Genomic DNA, 20,683 nt, shown 5'->3' with positions numbered 1-20,683 from the left:
TATTTAGTGACGGATCAGTTTTTTTTCCGCCTTTATTTCACACAACAACATCCTAACGGAACAGATGCATCCTGATGTGCAAAATCAAAACTGATCTGTTTAATTCCGATATTGGGATCCTCTGCCGGATCTCAAAACCGGAATTAACAACGCAAGTGTGAAACGGGCCTTACACGGGTACAAAACTCCATGAGGCTTAAAGGGAACCTGTCAGCCCCAAAATGGATCATAAACCGCCAGCAGTACCTTTAAAGCTGTTAACATCCGGCTTCTAATGATGTTCTTACGTAAGATGTCTGAGACGCGTGATCGCTGTAAAACAAGTGCGCTGCTGAAACCCAGCTAACAGCGGCAGCCAGAGACAGGATCGCGCATGCGCAAAACCTATGCGGTCCCGGCCACACCACAGGCTGTCAATCTAACAAAAGAGGGGACGGTTAGGGGGTGTGCTTACCTAGACTCGAAGTAAGGAAGCCTCATTTGCATACGACCCGTGGGGGAATAAAAGTTGTTTTACAGCGATCATGGGGGCGTGCTTACCTTGACTCGAAGTAAGGAAGCTCACGCTTCTCTGGTCAAGCATAAAGATGCTTGACCAAAAGATATGACTCTTTTCTGTTAATTGGCATAAACGGTGGGAAAGCGTTATAGGGCGATAAAATAGGACAGGTTAGTCCTGAGAAGATTATGGATCGATCGCTGGGAACTATCAGGGTAAACAAGCATTAGACCTCTTTCACATAGGCGTCCCGGATTTGCTCCGGATGCGTCGCGTGTGCATTGCGGGAAAACCGTGCAAGTAGGCACGCAATTGCAGTCAGTTTTGACTGCTATTGCGTTCCGATGTTCAGTTTTTTCTGCGCAAGTGCAATGCGTTTTGCACGCGCGTGAAAAACAACTGAATGTGGTACCCAGACCCGAACCCGGACTTCTTCACTGAAGTTAAGGTTCGGGTTAGGTGTTCTATTCATTTTATTATTTTCCCTTATAACATGGTTATAAGGGAAAATAATAGCATTCTTTGATACAGAATATTTACTAAAATGTGGCTTGAGGGGTTAAAAAATAAAAAAAAATTACTCGCCTCATCCAATTGATTGCGCAGCCGGCATCGTCTTCTTGCTTCTTCTTTCAGGACCTGCAAAAGGACCTTTGATGACGTAATCTTCTATCTTCATTCAGAAGGACCTGCGCTGATGTCGCCAGCGCGATTACATCATCTAAGGTCCTTTTGCAGGTCCTGAAAGAAGAAACAAGAAGACGATGCCGGCTGAGCAATCAATTGGATGAGGTGAGTAAATGTATTTATTTTTTTAACCCCTCAAGCCACATTTTAGTAAACATTCTGTATTAAAGAATGCTATTATTTTCCCTTATAGCCATGTTATGAGGGAAAATAATACAGTGAATAAACTTTAATGGGGTCCGGGGTCGCTCATCCCTATCATCTCCTAGCAACCATGCGTGAAAATCTCACTGCATCCGCCCTTGCTTGCGGATGCTTGCGATTTTCACGCAGTCCAATTCATTTCTATAGGGCCTGCGTTGCGTGAAAAACGCAGAATATAGAACATGCTGCGATTTTCACGCAACACACAAGTGATGCATGAAAATCACTGCTCATCTGCACAGCCCCATAGAAGTGAATGGGTCCAGATTCAGTGCGGTTGCAATGTGTTCACCTCACGCATTGCACTCTCGTGGAATTCTCGCCCGTGTGAATGGGGCCTTAGGGTACATTTGGTTTTATATGTCAGAACATGGTGACAGCTTCCCTTTAGGGTCCATTCACACGTCCGTTGTTTCTTTCCTGATCTGTTCCGTTTTTTGCGGAACAGATCTGGACCAGTTCTGTACCCATTCATTTTCAATGGGTCCTGAAATAAAATCAGACATTGAGCTGTCCGATTTTTTTTTTTTTTTTTTTTCAGGACCCATTGAAAATGAATGGGTACAGAACTGGTCCAGATCTGTTCCGCAAAAAAATGAACAGATCAGGAAAGAAACAACGGACGTGTAAATGGACCCTTACTCTGTCAAAATGATCGAGCAATCACATTCAGGCGAGTGCTAGCTAGTTTTCTAAGGGAAATCGTGTGACCTTATTTTTAGAGGATTTCTGAAGGTTTTTGAGTAAAAACTAGAAAACCTAGGTCTGGGCCCATTTTTGCAGAGTAAGGGCTCATGCACCGGCCGTTTGTGCACTGCATCACGGATGCGGACCTATTCACTTGAATGGGTCCACAATCTGAAAGGTGCGGAACGGAGGCACTACTTTTTTGCAGTATGGACCATCTAATGCGGATCGTGGACTCCTTTCAAGTGCATGGGTCCAGCCTCCACATCCGACGGCCCTACGGTCAGTGCCTGTGCATTGCATTCCTGTGCATGAGCCCTAAGGCTGCATTTGCATGTAGTTTTTTTTGTGGTGGTTCTCACTTTTACATTTCTTGCGGTTAGAACACTAGCTCCAGATGTTAGATGATGGTCTATGGCACTGATCATCAACCCAGGTGTTCTTCATTCACTTCCATGGGAGCTAGAAGAACAGCCAAGCATGTTTGCACGCTGGGTGTTGTAGTTTCACAGCAGCTGGAGGGCCGAAGGTTGCTGACACCTGGTCTATGGGAAATATGAAACACAGGACACTCACGTTTTTTTTGTTTTGTTTTTTTCCTACTGGTGTTTTTCTTCTTTTTAAAAACTCAGCAAGCTCTTGCCTTTTTTTCTAGGTGTTTTAGCATCTCTCTATAGGGGAAAAATGCTTTTAAGAAAACTAACTGTAAGACACATTGGGGGTCATTTACTAAGACCACCTTTTATGCCGGTCTTAGATTCCCCCCCCCATGCTGCTGTAAGCTTCGGCTAATTTATGATGAGGTGTGCACTTCATCATAAATTAGGCACATCTATAGAAGTCTGTGCGCCTAGCGTAAAAATTACTACAACCTCTGGCTGGCGTAGTTTTTAGCCAACATTTACACCTGTTAAATTTTAGTAAATTTCCTGGGGGCCCCGATGCCACCTCCGTTCAACTGTCAAACAAGGCATAAATACCAGTGATAAAATCTGAACCACATATTCCACATTGGCTGTAACTACCAATCCCTTGTAACATATAGGCCCTGATTTATCAAGAGTGGCCTCTACTACACCAATCTTGATGGGCCCTGTGCTGCCAGGGCAGGCATTTAATTTTATGATGAGGCATAGGCCTCGTCATGAGGGCTCATGCACACAAACATATTTTCTTTCCGTGTCCGTTCCATTTTTTTTTTTTTGCGCACCGTATACGGAACCATTCATTTCAATGGGTCCGCCAAAAAATGGAAGGTGCTCTGTGTGCATCCCGTTCCACAAAAAATAGAACATATCCCATTATTGTCCGCATTACGGACAAGGATAGTACTGTTCTATTAGGGGTCAGCTGTTCCCCAAAATACGGAGTGCACACAGACGTCATCCTCCTCTGGCAGTCCGTGCTCCAGACTGAAACCTACTTCAGCTACCAGTGGTGGCAGCTGCCACATATTTGTCTCTGCCTCTCCTACCAGATATGAATTGAGGAGTTATATACCAAAAACATCGTCTTATGTTATGTTAATGTCCAGGCTGGAAGGACTATACTTTCTACAGCTACATTCCCATTGCCTCCTCTTTGCAATTTGATTAAAAATTCACTGCCTACGACAGTGCGACCTGGCATTTCTGTGTGAACTACTTTGGGTTGAAGAACCTTTGTGCTTGGCACCTCCAGAATATATCAAGGAGTGTCGTTCCACTAATCTCTACAGTGGCGTGGTTTTCAGTCATCATTTATGCTGTCCAGTCCACAAACCCTTTTCGGAAACTGGCCAGGGTGGCGTAAAACTTGTGGTGCGTTTTTCATTCGTTGTGCTGTATCTTTACATGCACTGGTTCAAGGGTATTTGCACACGGATTTCTTTGCCTTTCCGCCCCCAAAGCTGCATGGATTACTTGTGTTTTTTTGGTGCATATTTGATGTGGTTTGGCCGCAGATCTCGCCCTTCCATTGAAAAAAGGGTAAAATCTTCATGTCGGCTCAATTTCTGTATGGAAGAAAGAAGCAAAGTTTGCTGGCACTGTATTAGGGTCCATTCACACGTCCACAAAATCGGTCTGCATCCGTTCTGCAATCTTGCAGAACGGGTGCAGACCCATTCATTTTCAATGGGGCCGGAATGTGCTCTCTGCATCCACATTTGCGGATCCGCACTTCCGCATCCGTGCCTCCTCCCCCCCCCCCCCCCAAAAAAAAAACCCCCTATTGTCCGCAATTGCCGACAAGATTAGGCATTTTCTATTATAGTGCCGGCCACGTGCGGTCCGCAAATTGTGGAATGCACATTGCCAGTGTCCTTGTTTTGCGGATCCGCAGAACACTTACGGACGTGTGAATGGACCCTTACACTGCACGTAAATGTTCAAAGAAAAACCATGCGTAATCTGCATCGTGTGCAGGTACCTCAAATGCTGCACGTTATTTTGTGAGCAGAATGAACGTCGATTTTTTTTTTTTTTTTTTTTCTTCCCCCATTCTGGCTTACCGTCAGTGACTCTGTTGTCTCCAGAATGGCCTTTCCCAGCAATAGTTAGGACTGTCCATAGAAGCTTTAGATGGTATCTTAGTGCATTGTTTGTTATGCTCGGTGTACCATATCTAGATACCCGTGCTCCTTTGATACTCGGCCACAGCTTTTCCAGACGTACAGCAGCTAATAGCAGTCAGTATGAGTTAGAGCTACATGCAGGCTTTTGCACGTGTTATTTGGCAGGGCAGTATTTTGCCAACAATGAGCTCGCATTCATGCTCCGTTCACACAGGCATCAAGACTTTATTTTTTAAAGAATCCATGATGCCTATGGTCATGATCTGTCGTGTACCCCAAGTATCATGGATCTGCTAAATTCCAGTGCTTTTTTTTATTTACGTGCAGCATATTGCACCATTCTAGCCAGCAAGAGGCAATGGAACCCTAATGTTTGTCAGTACTGTATATAATGCTACAAACTAGAGTTTTTATCGTAAGCGTATACCCCTTATGGTGCATTCACACAGCCGCGTCCATTTCGCGGAGCGCAAACTGTCGATCTACCTAACACGGACACCGGCCATGTGCACCCAGCATCTGTGTGGACTCGTTGACTTCAATGGGGCTGCAATCCGCATTTTGTGGCCAAAGATAGGAACATGCAGATTGTGGACCCATTGATGTCAATGGGTCTACAAACAATGCAGATTCAAAAACGGACTATATTTGCATTTTGTGGATCGCAAAATACGTACGGCTGTGTGCTTGATGCCTTTGTAAGTACTTTTATACCCCTCAGGGTACTTTCACACTAGCGTTTTTCTTTTCCGGCATTGAGTTCCGTCCTAGGGGCTCAATACCGGAAAAGAACTGATCAGTTTTATCCTAATGCATTTTGAATGGAGAGCAATACGTTCAGGATGTCTTCAGTTCAGTCTTTTTGACTTTTCAGGACGGAGATAATACCGCAGCATGCTGCGGTTTTATCTCCGTCCAAAATTCTGGAACACATTTTTTCCCGTTGAAATGCATTAATGCCGGATCTGGCCCCAAGTGTTCCGGCAAAACGGATCCGGCATTGCGGTCTGCGCATGCTCAGACCTCAAAAAATTTGAAATAAATAAATGCCAGATCCGTTTTTCCAGATGACGCCAGAGAGAGACGGATCCGGCATTTCAATGCATTTGTTGTACGGATCAGGATCCTGATCCGTCTGACAAATGCCATCAGTTTGCATATGTTTTGACGGATCTGGCAGGCAGTTCATGTGACGTAACTGCCTGCCGGGAATCCTCTGACGCAAGTGTAAAAGTACCCTTAGAGTAACAATTCGGAAGCATCTTTTCTTAGAAGGCTGTGTTGTAGGGGTGGGCGGTATAGGCGATATGCGATATGAATTTGGGCCACGATATGGATTTTCGCCATATCGCCTATATCGCCAGACCGCGATATGATCATTTTCTCCTGAGCCGGCCGGCACAGCAGGAGGAAGGAGGAGGGAGTCCCTCCCTCCCCACTGTGCGCGGCTGCCGCTGAACACCAATGAGGACAGAGTAGGAGGAAAAGGGGAGGGACTGTGGCCACTGCGCCACCAATGAATGTGCCGGCCATATCCCACAGGGTCCCCCTCCTCCCCCCCATCATTGGTGGCAGTTTGCAGTTCCGATCGGAGCCCCGGCAGTGTAATGCTGGGGCTCCGATCGGTTACCATGGCAGCCAGGAGTCACGCTACTGAAGTCCTGGCTGCCATGGTATGTTAGTGAGCAGAGAGCAGCGCATTATACTCACGTGCGCTGTGGCCGCCGGTCGCTCCTTCTTCTGTCTGTGCGGTGGATTGCTAATGCTTACAGCATTAGCAATGTGCCGCACAGACCTATGAGAAGGAGCGACCGGCGGCCACAGCGCACGTGAGTATAATGCGCTGCTCTCTGCTCACTAACATACCATGGCAGCCAGGACTTCAGTAGCGTGACTCCTGGCTGCCATGGTAACCGATCGGAGCCCCAGCATTACACTGCTGGGGCTCCGATCGGAACTGCAAACTGCCACCAATGATGGGGGGGAAGGAGGGGGACCCTGTGGCCACTGCCACCAATGATTAATACTGGGGAGGGAGTGAGGGGGGGGGGCAGGGGTTGCGTTGCTGGGGGGAGGCAGATCAGAGGCTGGGGGGAGGCAATCAGAGGCTGGGGGGGAGGCAGATCAGAGGCTGGGGGGAGGCAGATCAGAGGCTGGGGGGGGAGGCAGATCAGAGGCTGGGGGGGGAGGCAGATCAGAGGCTGGGGGGGAGGCAGATCAGAGGCTGGGGGGGAAGGCAGATCAGAGGCTGGGGGGGAAGGCAGATCAGAGGCTGGGGGGGGGAGGCCAGAGGCGGGGGAGGCAGATCAGAGGCTGGGGGGGGAGGCAGATCAGAGGCTGGGGGGGGGAGGCAGATCAGAGGCTGGGGGGGGGGAGGCAGATCAGAGGCTGGGGGGGGAGGCAGATCAGAGGCTGGGGGGGGGGAGGCAGATCAGAGGCTGGGGGGGGGGAGGCAGATCAGAGGCTGGGGGGGGGAGGCAGATCAGAGGCTGGGGGGGGGAGGCAGATCAGAGGCTGGGAGGGCACAGGAGAGGCTGGCGCCATGGTCAGCTCCCTGCTGTTGTGTGCCCAAAGCACAGGGCAGCAGGGAGAGTGTAAAGTCCTATTCACCCTAATAGAGCTCTATTAGGGTGAATATGACAAGAGTTCTAGCCCTTAAGGAGGCCAATAGTTAATAAATAAAAAGTAAAAAAAAAAAAAAAGTTTAAACACCCCCCATATAGAAAACAATATATCGCAATATATATCGCATATCGCACATGCTTAAAATTATATCGCAATATAAATTTTAGGCCATATCGCCCACCCCTACTGTGTTGTACCATTCCTCTATTATATTATTATTATTTTCCTAACATTTTAAAAGACTTGTTTGACTTAAATAAAAACTTAGACAGCCTCTGTACATGGGCTAAGCTAGCAAAAGACCCGGTAGTTGCCCCTGCCACTACCAGTGAAGTGCTCCAGTCCTCCCGCCACTGACTTGCTCTTCCTGGCTGCAGCGGTGATCTTCTGTGCACACAGTGTTCAGAAGTTTCTTGTTGCGCGACAGTTGCATATTCCTCCAATTATAAGGAATGAGATGTGTTTTATAATTTTTTAAGATTCTCTAGGTACTGGTACAGTGCCAAGTGATTGGCACAAAGCAAATGTGATGCCCATATTCAAAAAAGGATCCAGGGATTATATACAGGAGTATGTGACTGTAAATAATATTATAAGTGATAACCAACATGGGTTCACCAAGGACAGAAGTTGTCAGACTAACCTGATTTGTTTTTATGAGGAGGTGAGTAGTAGCCTGGACAGACGGGCGGCTGTGGATATAGTGTTTCTGGATTTTGCAAATGCTTTTGATACTGTCCCTCATAGATGTTTAATAGGTAAAGTAAGGTCTATAGGCTGGGAACTTTATAGTTTGTAATTGGATTGAAAACTGGCTGAAGGACTGTGTCCAGAGTTGTGGTCAATGATTCCTATTCAGAATGGTCCCAGGTTAGAAGTGGTGTACCCCAAGATTCAGTGCTGGGCCCTCTATTATTTAATGTATTTATTAATGATATCGAGGAGGGGATTAATAGCACAATTTCTATTTTTGCAGATGACACTAAGGGTACTTTCACACTAGCGTTTTTACTGGATCCGGCAGGGTTCAGCAAAAACGCTTCCGTTACTGATAATGCAACCATCTGCCTCCGTTATGAACGGATCCAGTTGAATTATCTTTAACATTGCCAAGACTGATCCGTCATGAACTCCATTGAAAGTCAATGGGGGACGGATCCGTTTTCTATTGTGTCAGAGAAAACTGATCCGTCCCCATTGACTTGCATTGGGGGTCATGCCGGATCCGTCTTGCTCCGCATCCCAGGACGGAAAGCAAACTACAACATGTTGCGGTTTGCTCTCCGGTATGGAAACGCAATTAAATGGAACGGAATGCATTTTGGTGCATTCCGTTTCGTTAAGTTCCGTATTGTCCCCATTGACAATGAATGGGGACAAAACTGAAGTGTCTTTTTCCAGTATTGAGCCCCTATGACGGATCTCAATACCGGAAAACTAAAACGCTAGTGTGAAAGTAGCCTAAGCTATGCAGTCTATAGAAGATGTCCAAAAAACTACAAGCTGACTTGAACACTGAGTGATTGGGCATCAACTTGGCAAATGAGGTTCAATGTGGGTAAATGTAAAGTTATGCATCTTGGTAGTAATAATCTCTGTGCATCATATGTCCTAGGTGATGTAACACTGGGAGAGTCACTTATAGAGAAGGACATGGGTGTCCTTGTGGATGGTAGATTAAATAACAGCATACAATGTCAATCAGCTGCTTCTAAGGCCACCAGGATATTGTCATGCATTAAACGAGGCATGGACTCGCGGGGGAGGGATGTAACATTACCACTTTAGAAAGCGTTGGTGCGGCCTCATCTGGAATATGCAGTTCAGTTCTGGGCACCAGTCCATAGAAAGGACGCACTGCACCTGAAAAAAGTACAAAGGAGAGCAACTAAACTGTTAAGGGGCATGGAGCGTCTTAGTTATGAAGAAAGATTTAAAGAATTACATTTATTTAGTCTTGAGAAGAGATGTCTAAGAGTGGACATGATTTGTGTATATATATATATATATATGCCATACAAAAAATACAGTGAAAAACTGTTCCATGTCAAATGCCCTCAAAAGACAAGGGGGCACTACCTCCGACTGGAGAAGAAAAAGTTCAGTCTCCAGAAGCGTCAAAGCTCCGTTACTGTAAGAACTGTGAATCTGTGGAATAGACTTCCTCAGGACGTGGTTAACAGCAGGAGCAGTGGACCGTTTTAAAAAGGGTTTAGATGAATTCTTAAAAGTAAATGACATTAATGCTTCTGAAAGCATGAAGAAATCTGAGTCTCGCTTCCTTCTGGGATTCGCATCCCCACCTATCCCTTATGTGTTTTCTGTCTTTGTTTTTTTTTTTTTTTTTCCCAACCGTATTAACTATGTAACTATGTGACTGTTGCACAACTGAGTCTTTCCTATGATCAAAAGTTTGAGACAAGAGATAACACGAATGGGGTTTTGCGTGGTCCGATCACAGCGGAGAGCATCACAGACAGGGAGAAGGTGAGTTTTAGTTTTTGTGACGCTCTCCTCTGTGGTTGGATTGCGGCACAGCCAGGGAGACGGAGACGCTCATTGAGAAACAGGGCAGTATCCTCCTCCCTGTACCAATGCTATTCATTAGCATATCAGGCGGGAAAAGTAAAAGGGGGGGGGGGGGGCACAGCGGAGGAACGGAGCCCCTGACAGATAGCTAGTAAGTGATCTTACATGCCTGCACTATGCCCTACACAACCCCCTACTTATTTCAGAATGTCTGCACCCATGAAAGGTTCCTCTTTAAATCTGACCAGGCTTCACTACTGGTTTTGGTTCACTATAACTGATGGAAATCGCTGACTTAACTGTAGTGTGAACCTGGCCTCATCTGGTGTCATTTGTTCTACCAAAAGCTTCAGAGTATAGGTCATAGACGCCATTACAGGCAATTTTCTTTAAAAAAAAAGTCTTGTGTGTATTTCGTGTGACTTTCTCTGATCTGGCGTGCTGTGTTTGTTCAGGATGTACAGTGTGCAAATGCAGTGCCCCTGCTGTAAGGAGATGCAATTTCTCCTACAGGTAGTTGCTGGGTGTGCAGTCTTGGCTATTAATGGCATAGCGGCCGGTACTGAAGGATGCAGCCCCTGTGTCAGTTGCACCGCGTGGGGCCCCAGTAGCATCCCGCCTATTGGTAGCCAGTGAGAAACATCAGAGGAGAGCACTCTGGTGTCACTGTTTGGGGGTGGGGGGGCTGGTTGTCACTGTTTTTGGGGCCTTGCTATCTGTTGGGCAGCAGTCTTGCTGTCACTGTTGGAGGGAAACTGGCTGTCACTGTTGAGCATACTAGTTGTCACTGTTTGAGGAGCACTCTGTTGTCACTATTTGGGGGCACTGCTGTCTGTTGGTCAGCACTCTTGCTGTCACAGTTGGGGAGGCACTCAACCCTTTGGTTGTCACGGTTTGTGGTGTTTTGCTGTAATTGTTGGGGTGCTCTGTGATCACTGTTGGAGGGCACCCTGACTGTCACTGTTGGGGGTCACTGACTGAAGCCGGGCTCCCACTGTAATTATGATGCCGGACATTTAACTCCCTAGATATGAACAATAGCGACCGCAGCATCTAGGCAGTCAAAAGGAGAGGGCTTCCGCTGCCACCATCAGCCATGGCAGCTGGGGACCTAACAAAGGCCCCCAGGACTTCCATGACTGTATGTCTATTAGGCCCCATGCACACGGCCGTGTTTCACAGCCGTGTGCGGGCCGTGGAACCGCGGCCTGGATCCCTCCTGAGAGCAGGAGCGCACGGCGTCACTGGTTGCTATGACGCCGTGCGCTCCCTGCTGCCGCCGCAATACAGTGATGCACTGGTATGATCTATACCAGTGTATTACTGTACTGTGCCGGCAGCAGGGAGCGCACGGCGTCATAGCAACCAGTGACGCCGTGCGCTCCTGCTCTCAGGAGGGATCCAGGCCGCGGTTCCACGGCCCGCACACGGCTGTGAAACACGGCCGTGTGCATGGGGCCTTAGACTGTGCAGCAGAAAGATATAGCACTGCATTCTGAAAGCAATGCTTCCAAGTGAAAATGTAAAGTTTATAAAAAAAATAATACGTAATTAATTTTATTTTGTAAACGTGGTAAAAAAGACACCTGTTGCACAGTGTTTGCTAAAACCCAAATAATAAAGTTAACATGATATTTACTTTTTTTTTTATACTTGTCACCCTCAGCCCTTTAAATTAATGTTGCTCAATAATTCTGATGTACCCAAAAAATTTATAACAAAAAACATCAGATTCATTGTTGTAGTTACAACAGTGCAAAAATGAATAGCTCTTGGAATGCAGCGACATAACAAGACTATGCTATTATGCAAAAGTTAAAAAAAACACGTAAAACCATAGAATAAACCTAATATGCTAGTTTTGCTGCACAATGAACATCATAAAGTGCAAAAAAAACAACAATGGTGGAACTGGTTATCCCCCCCAAATGTTTATAACTAAAAATACAATTCGCCTTACAAAAAACAAGTCCTTATGTGGATACATCAACAGGAAAATAAAAAAGGCCAAAAAAAACAAAAAACAGCCATCCAGTGTCTTTATATTGTATTCCACCTTGGCTGAAAATACTCCTCAGATATGCTGAAAGGAATATTTTTAGTGTTCCGGAAAAAATGTAGTGTCACCTCTGATTGTAGGGACATTTACATGTCACAACAACAGGGGGTCCTTTTTCTCCTTTGCTAAGGTTTCTATCACCCCAAAGAGTTTGAAAGCTTCTCAGTGCGGTCATGTGGGTGGGGAGAGACAGAGAATCCATTCTAGCAATCGGTGAGGGACCAGTTAGTGGAGCCCCAGTGATCAAAAATGTACGGTAGTCCTTATTTAGTAAATGGGTGATAAATGTATTTGGAGGGAAAACTATAGTGTAGTATTAACAGTTTTGCAATTGTAGCATTCTGTGAGCATGATATTTTCTGGCTCATTTGCTGTCATTTTTGTATCCTATATCTTTTTGTCCCTTCTTGAAAAAAAACGCCAAAGTGTGTTTATTTTTTATTTTTTTTAGCAATCTACATAGGAAATGACATCCAAGGGGGCATACTTTCCTGTTTAAAAACCCATGGCTTGCAAAAAAATATATACAGGTGAAACTTGAAAAATTAGAATATAGTGCAAAGTTTATTTATTTCTGTAATGCAACTTAAAAGGTGAAACTAACATATGAGATAGACTCATTACATGCAGAGTGAGATATTCCAAGCCTTTATTTGTTATAATTTGGATGATTATGGCTTATAGCTTATTAAACCCCAAAGTCACAATTTTGAGGTCCCCTTTGCTCAGGGGTATGGATTAAATAGCTGACTAGAGTGTGACACTTTGAGCCTAGATTATTTAACCTTTTCACAATATTCTAATTTTAAGTTGCATTATTGAAATAAATGAACTTTTGCACAATATTCAAATTTTTCGAGTTTCACCTGTATATGCCAAAATACACTGGGGCAGATTTACTAAGCCTGTAGACTGCATAAACTTAGGCAGGCTGTCTAGACCCGCATCCAATTTATTAAGCCTCTTTCAGATGAGCGTGTCCTGTGCAGAAATCCGTGTGTGAGCTTGTTTTCCAGTTATGGACACTGCTCATTTCACAGGAGAACATGGCATTATACTGATTCATAATGCTGTGTGTCTCTGCATGGCCTTGCATCTACTGAATTGCACAGGTATAATGCTGTGTGTCTCTGCATGGCCTTACTGCTACAGAAGTATACTGTTTTATAATGATGTGTGTCTGCATGACCTTGCATCTACTGAATTGCACAGGTATAATGCTGTGTGTCTCTGCATGACCTTACTGCTACAGAATTATACTGTTTTATAATGATGTGTGTCTCTGCATGACCTTGCATCTACTGAATTGCACAGGTATAATGCTGTGTGTCTCTGCATGACCTTACTGCTACAGAATTATACTGTTTTATAATGATGTGTGTCTGCATGACCTTGCATCTACTGAATTGCACAGGTATAATGCTGTGTGTCTCTGCATGACCTTACTGCTACAGAATTATACTGTTTTATAATGATGTGTGTCTCTGCATGACCTTACTGCTACAGAATTATACTGTTTTATAAAGATGTGTGTCTCTGCATGACCTTGCATCTACTGAATTTCACAGGCATAATGCTATCAGTATGATCCTGTAGAAATAAGGTCATGCAGAGACAGATAAATAGTATAATGCTGTGTGCTCCTGCAAAACGAGCAGTGTCCACAACGGGAAATAGTGCTTACATGTGGAGCATGATTTCCACACAAGACATGCTCGTCTGAATGAGCCCTTATAGTGGCAGTAAACATGCTCGTCTTAGACTTCTGAAGAACTGCCTTCGAGGTACTTGGTCTGCGTTTTTTTTTTTTGCACTTTTCAGTTCACGTTACACATTTTATGGACATTCTCCATCCTATAAAATTGTAGCGGTGGTCTCTGGCATTGATCTCAGGTTGTTAGTGCATCCTGACCTCTCACCAGTGAACTTTAATTATAACCTCCAGGTTGATGTGGCTACATCAAAATGTATCTTAAAAATACATAAGATGTTTTGTTTCTCCATAGTAGGAATTGCTGTGTTCTTCTCAAATTGATTGAAAGACTATCTGACTTCTGGAGATGTGTTCTGTAATGTGAATAATGTGATTTACCTCTGTGCAGGAGAGACACGTATGCGGTTCTATGAACTGTTAGTAAATGGTCTCTACACACCTCAGACTCTTCCCGTTGGATCTGACTTGGATGCTTCACCAAACGTGAATGAAACGCCACAGGTAAGCAGCATATTGACACAGCCTTATAAATTTCTGTGAAAATAGTATGTTCCTCCCTTTCATATTTGTTCTAGTATTGCATATTTTCATCACTGAATTGTTTCTAGTCTTTAAAACAAAGTGTAATACTGGACAGTAAGGACCAGATTATGGTGTTAGAATCACTGCAGGTCCGGCTTCCCTAATCAGGTTTGTCGGAGACCCTAACTGAGAAATATTGTATACCATGCCTGACGTGGGCAGCCGGACCAGCTCTGCAGTCTGACTCAAAGAAGGGATCATAAGTGGGGGATTCCCTTCTGTAGAATTATGATTTAACCACCTTTAGGGAACAGAGTTATCAAACACCCGCATCACCCTTGTGAAAACTGCCTTCTTAGGGTACTTTCACACTAGCGTTAAAGTTTTCCGGTATTGAGTTCCGTCATAGGGGCTTAATGCTGGAAAAAAAACGCTTCAGTTTTATCCTAGTGCTTTCTGAAAGGAAAGCAATCCGTTCAGTATGCAAGAGGATGTCTTGAACCCTTCAGGTGTGCTGAACCCTTCAATAGATCAATGCAGAGATATAGTTTTGTGGGAAAAACATTCAGGAAAAACTTGTAATTTATACATTTATATCCCATCATCCCTGTGACGGAAGGCGTTCAGAAGTGCTATGCGGCTGGAATATGTCCTCTCCCCTCTTAGTGTGGGCAGCAGGGGTCCGGACCATGGTCATGGTCCACCAGTTCACTGCCCATGCCTTGGAATAACAGTGATTTTTCTCCTCATCTTTCTGCTGTAAATCTTCATTGTTTCTATATACTTTCTGCACATATGGTTGGGAAATCAACAGTAAGTCAACTTAAACATGCCAGGGATTAACCTATATCTATCCTAAGATTAAACTCTAAAGAAAATAGAAGGGCCGAATATATGGACTTAAGTGATCCTTTTCTGCCATCAGTCTTCTATGTTTCTAGTCTAGGCCTTTTTATTTGGCTACATTTGGGCTGTATTTAATCAGCATTAGGATCCATTCACACGTCTGCAAAATGGGTCCACATCCGTTCCGCAATTTTGCAAAACAGGTGCGGACCCATTCATTTTCAATGGGGCAGAAATGTGCTGTCTGCATCCGCATTTGCGGATCCACACTTCTGTTCTGCAAAAAAAATAGAACATGTCCTAATATTTTCCGCAATTGCGGTCAAGAAAATACATTTTCTATGAGTGCCGGCAATGTGCGGTCCGCAAAATGCGGAACGCACATTGCCGGTGTCCGTGTTTTGCGGATCCGCAAAATACATACGGACGTGTGAGTGGACCCTTATCCACCTTTACAGAAATTGTATGTGCTGGGTTCACTGAATCCACAGATTCTGTTGGGAAAAGGTTTCCTCCCACGAACTGTGATTGCCTGTATTTTATCAGTGAATACTTAATATTAGATTGTTTTATGTAACAATGCTTTTGCGTTTTCTTTTACCTTTTGTTAGGTTAATGAAATTGTAAAACGTACGAAAGAAACGAGTGTTAGTGCATCAGTAACCCCAAACAGCAGTACCCCATTTTCCCATGACACAGCCTATTCAAGTTGTCGACAGGATACCCCAAACTCTTACAGCCAGTATACCCCACAATCACAAGGAACACCTCACACCCCACGGGTTGGAACACCTTTTTCGCAGGACTCCAACTACTCAAGTCGGCAGTCGACACCAGCATTTCCTTATGGGCAAGACTACAAACAAAGAAGGCAAGAATCAAAGTTCACGGACGCTTATAATCAGAGGCCTGGGCACCACTATGTTCCCAGGCGCTCTGATCACATGTTTAATGCAACGCGACCTCAGCCAGAGACTTCACAGTTTTCCCACACATCACCGCTGAGCCAGACTGGTTTGTCCTCAGCCTTTATTCCTTACCAAGCATCTTCAGCTTACTCATTACACGATGAAAATCCATTCCCACAGACATCAAGAGAAGTAGACTTCCGGAGAGCACCACCACCACTACCACCACCGCCCCCATCTGAGCCGTTTTCTGACGGTGTATGTAGTTCTGTAAATATTGACTTTGTACCAGTTAAAGAGAAACCAGAGGAACCCCCTCCTCCTGAGCCGGAGTGTGCCATGGAGCAGAAGTTGGCATCTGGTGCTCGAACACCAGAGGGAGGGGAAACGCCAGGGACACCCACTTTGGAAGCAGAAATGCAACACAATAGTTTAGACTCAAGAATTGAAATGCTTTTAAAAGAGCAAAGAACCAAATTACCTTTCCTAAATGAACCAAGCTCGGACAATGAGCTGAGGATGGAAGGAAGCCCTATCTCATCCTCTTCATCCCAGCTTTCACCAATTCCCCCTTACAGCTCCAACTCTCAGTACCAGGATGTCACCCCTTCCTCGCGACCGTCTAGCACTGGTTTAGAGGATATCAGCCCTACTCCTTTGCCAGACTCTGACGATGATGATGAGCCAATTTTTGGCACAGCCTCTCTTTGCCACAGCTCAAGGTCAGGAACTCCCATTGACCAGATGAGTCAGTCTTGCAGGAAAGTGGAAAGCACAGATATGATGGAACAGGTAGCTGGTGATCAAACGCCCGTGTCTGAGAAAATGGAGGAGGTAAGTCCTTTTAGATTTCAAACTTCTCTGTGTATAGACCTTTTGTTTGTTCTGAACTGAAATCTGACATACTTCAGATATGCAATTTATTATCTTGAAATGTCACAAAGATTTTTACATGTTTTAAAGGGTCACTTCTGTGACAAAGGGGTACTTTTTAAAATGCAAAATACAGTTTTTTTTTATTTACTCTTTGTCTTTTTTTATTTTGGCTTTTTATTATGCCATTGAAAATTAAATATGGAATATTGTCCTTCTGTAGCAGTCAGCACAGAGGGATAAAACTCCTATGTAGATAGGTAATCCATAGACGGTTTACTGATACTTTGAGGAAAGATGTTACCTGCAATTCTGTATAGAGATATTACTGGTCTATTCCCAGGACAGGTGATCAGTATCGGATCAGTGGGGGTCTGACACCCTGCACCCCCACCCATCAGCTGTTCTGGGCAAGCAGCGGAAACCGTACAATGGACAGAGAAGGAAGCACAAGGTCCCATACACTGTGTAGTAGTCATGCTGGCATACCACAGCTCAGCTCCCATTCAAGTGCCTGTGGCAGAAACTAAACGGGCAATAAAACATCAATATCTAGGTCCCGGAAAAACCCTTTAATCCTCATTATTAATACTAGGTGTGGAAATGGGGTGACAGTATGGTGTATGGTAGCTCTATTGTTCTCTTGATAGGCCTAGATAAAGATGTCCTCAGAAGAGCACTGCACTTATCAACTTAATATGTGATGCTCTAGGGCCTTATTCACATGTCCTCGACAAGATAGGCAGTGTTCCGTCTGTGTAGTGTCCATTTTCGTTCTGTGTCCATTTTTTGCCCTCCATGTTGCATCTATATTGCACATGCACAGCTATCATTCCATAGCCTCTCCTTCCATCCATGTTATGTCAATGGTTTTCATTGACCCATAGAGTTCAATGGACGTGTTTGGTCCTCAACATGGATCAAAGTAGTGCATGTTTCCATTGTTTTTCCACTAACCTTGGGGTGTGTGAATAAACATTCATCCACCTCTGGTCAGAGTGAGTGTTTGTCATGCTAAACAAAGGAGAAAATTAAAGGAACAGAACTGGAAGGTGAATACATGGAGCGACTTCAGAAATTATATCCAGAAAACTATGCCCCTATTACTGTATTTTTCGCTTTATAAGACACTCCTGATGATAAGATGCAACTTGGTTTTTGAGGAGGAAAAAAAGAAAAAATATATTTTGAACCAAAAGGTGTGCTTTTGGTGGGTTTTGAACTAATGGTGGTCTGTGGATGATGCACTGTTATGGGGGCGTCTGTGGATGATGCACTGTTATGGGGGCATCTGTGGAGGACACGTATATAGCATTTTATGCTATTTATGTCATCCACAGATCCCTCCCCATAAGTGTCCCTGTGTAAATGGTGACCCCAATACACTGGGCCTGCGCACAGCAGTGTTGATATGTAAAGTGTAGTCATGTAATCCTAATTAAAGTAGCGTAATCCTCTGCAGTAGTACTTACTATCAAACTACCGTAGCAGGCTGGCAGCGTAACGTCATTCACTCTGTCAAGCGCCTGCTCCTCCCACTTTATTAATGAAGCAGGAGGAGCAGGCGCATGCTGCCGGCCAGCCTGCTACTGTAGTTTGATAGTAAGTACTACTGCAGAGGATTGCAATACTTTAATTAGGATTACATGACTACACTTTACATATCAACATTGCTGTGCGGGGAGTAAGAGTACAGTGACTGCAACGGGCCCCGCCGCGAGTTGCCGTTCTCGAGCCCTTCCTCTCTCCCCGCTGATACATCGCAGGCCGTGCTGTGCAGCATAGCGGTCAGCAATATAAAAATGGCAGCATTCGCTTTATAAGACGCATTGCCATTTTCCCCAAACTTTTGGGGGGAAAATGTGCATCATATAAAGCGAAAAATACAGTATTTATTTTACCCACTTCCAGACCGGGCTATTTACCCTCTTGTTGACCAGGCATAGTTTAGCAAATCTGACATGTCACTTTATGTGGTTTTAACTTTTAAACGCTTTTACTTATCCAAGCCATTCAGAGACTGTTTTCTCACGACATATTGTACTTCATGTTAATGGTAAATTTGAGTCAATATGTTCTACCTTTTTTATTTATAAAAAAAAATCCCAAAGTTTACGAAAATGTGAAAAAATTCAGTTTTCTAAATTTTAATCTCTGCTTTTAAGACAGATAGTGATGCCTCATAAAATATTCATTAATAAACATTCCCCATATGTCTACTTTGTTGGTATTATTTTCGTAATGTTAATATTTTTTTTTTTTTTTTTTTAGGACGTTAGAAGGTTTAGAATTTTAGAAGCAATTTTTGAAAGTTTTAAGAAAATTTCCAGTCTGTTTTTTAAACGACCAGTTTAGTTTTGAAGTCACTTTGTGGGGCTTACATAATAAAACCAACCCATAAATGACCCCAGTTTTTAGAAACTACACCCCTCAAACTATTCAAAACTGGTTTTAGAAATGTTGTTAACCCTTTAGGTATTCCACAGGAACTAAAGCAAAATGGAGATGAAATTTCCATTTTAATATTATTATTTTTACAAGAAAATGGTGATTTAGGTCCAAACTTTCTTTTTCACAAAAGATAACAGAAGAATATTCCCTCACAATTTGCTACCCACTTTCTACTGAATACAGTAACACCCCAATTGTGGTCGTAAACTGTTATCTGGGGATACGCCAGGGCTCAGAAGGGAAGGAGCGGCATCTGGATTTTTTAACATGGAATTTTCTGTCATGGTTTCTAAGAGCGATAACTTTTTTTATTTTTTGTTCAATGAGCTGTGTGAGGGCTTATTACATTTGGCTTCCTTGGTTGCTTTTTATCTAATTTTTTGGGAGGTGGTAGATGAAGTCACAAAAAAGCTATTTTGGTGTAAATCTTTTTATTTATTTTTTAAACGTTCACTTGATAGGGTAGATCGTCATATTTTTATAGATCCGGTCATTACGGACTCAACAATACCAAGTGTGTGTGTATGTATATGTATGTGTGTATATATATATATATATATATATATATATATATATATATATATATATATATATATATATATTTTTTTTTTTTTTTTGCACAATAAAAACATTTTTTGAAAAAATCATGTTTTTGTGTTGCCATTTTATTACAGCCATATATTTTAATTCTTCTGGCTAGAGTTTTGTGTGAGGGCTTGTTTTTTGCTGGAGGAGGTGATGTTTTTATTGCTACTATTTCGGGGTACATACGACTTTTTGATTGATATTATGTTTTTTGGGAGGCAAGGTGTTTTGGCACAATGTTTATTTATTTCTTTTTATACAGCATTCACCGGATTGGGTAGATCATATGATATTACTTTAGAGCCGGCCGCAGTGATACCAAATATGTCTATTTTATTCAATTTTTAACATATAACGGATTTGGGGGAGGAATTTTTTTATTTTTTATGTGAAACTTTATTTTTTTATTTTTAACTATTGATTTCTCCTGTAACTGGGGCTGACATAGTAGCCCCAGTTACAGGGGGATTACGCCCCCCAGAGAGGCTGTACAGCCTCAGTACAGGGCTGATCGAGGTCTGTGGAATACCAGACAGCTCCTGCACTCCCCCGGCCCCAACGGTCATACGACCACCGGGCCGGGACAGGAAGCGGAAGATCGCTTCCTGATCTATATACATTGCACTCCTTCAGCGCTGTGTATACAGCGATCTAGAAGGCAGGGGCACCCAGGAACGGTCCCTTCCTTCGCTCTGACAGCGGGCTCCCCCGCTCAGCAGCTGCACGATTAGTGGGCAGCTGCCATCTCTGAAAGGACTTTCCAGAACATCCATTCAGAGATAAACCCGACCGCCCAGGAAATTTATAGTCAATGGGTGGTTGGGAAGTGGTTAACTAAAAAGTACATAGACTATCCAAGTATAAGTTAAGAAGTGATTAAAAAATGTTGCTAGAAGGGTAGGAATTTAACTTTGCTGAAGTCAGGTTTCCTGATGTATAT

At 43.8% G+C, this 20,683-nt stretch overlaps 1 protein-coding gene across 1 annotated transcript in view; it reads left to right on the top strand.

Moving 5' to 3' along the window:
* The window catches only part of SETD1B (SET domain containing 1B, histone lysine methyltransferase), a 79,809-nt gene that overhangs the window by 2,063 nt on the left and 57,063 nt on the right, over positions 1–20,683 (top strand). Inside the window, exons 5-6 of the mRNA XM_044275735.1 lie at positions 13,947–14,059; positions 15,538–16,668. Coding sequence (XP_044131670.1) covers positions 13,947–14,059; positions 15,538–16,668 — 1,244 coding nt within the window. The remainder of the gene's footprint in view (positions 1–13,946; positions 14,060–15,537; positions 16,669–20,683) is intronic.

The sequence above is a fragment of the Bufo gargarizans genome, chromosome 1 (assembly GCF_014858855.1).
Source record: "Bufo gargarizans isolate SCDJY-AF-19 chromosome 1, ASM1485885v1, whole genome shotgun sequence".
In the NCBI taxonomy this organism is placed as follows: domain Eukaryota; kingdom Metazoa; phylum Chordata; class Amphibia; order Anura; family Bufonidae; genus Bufo; species Bufo gargarizans.
This window is presented reverse-complemented; position numbering and strand designations above follow the sequence as displayed.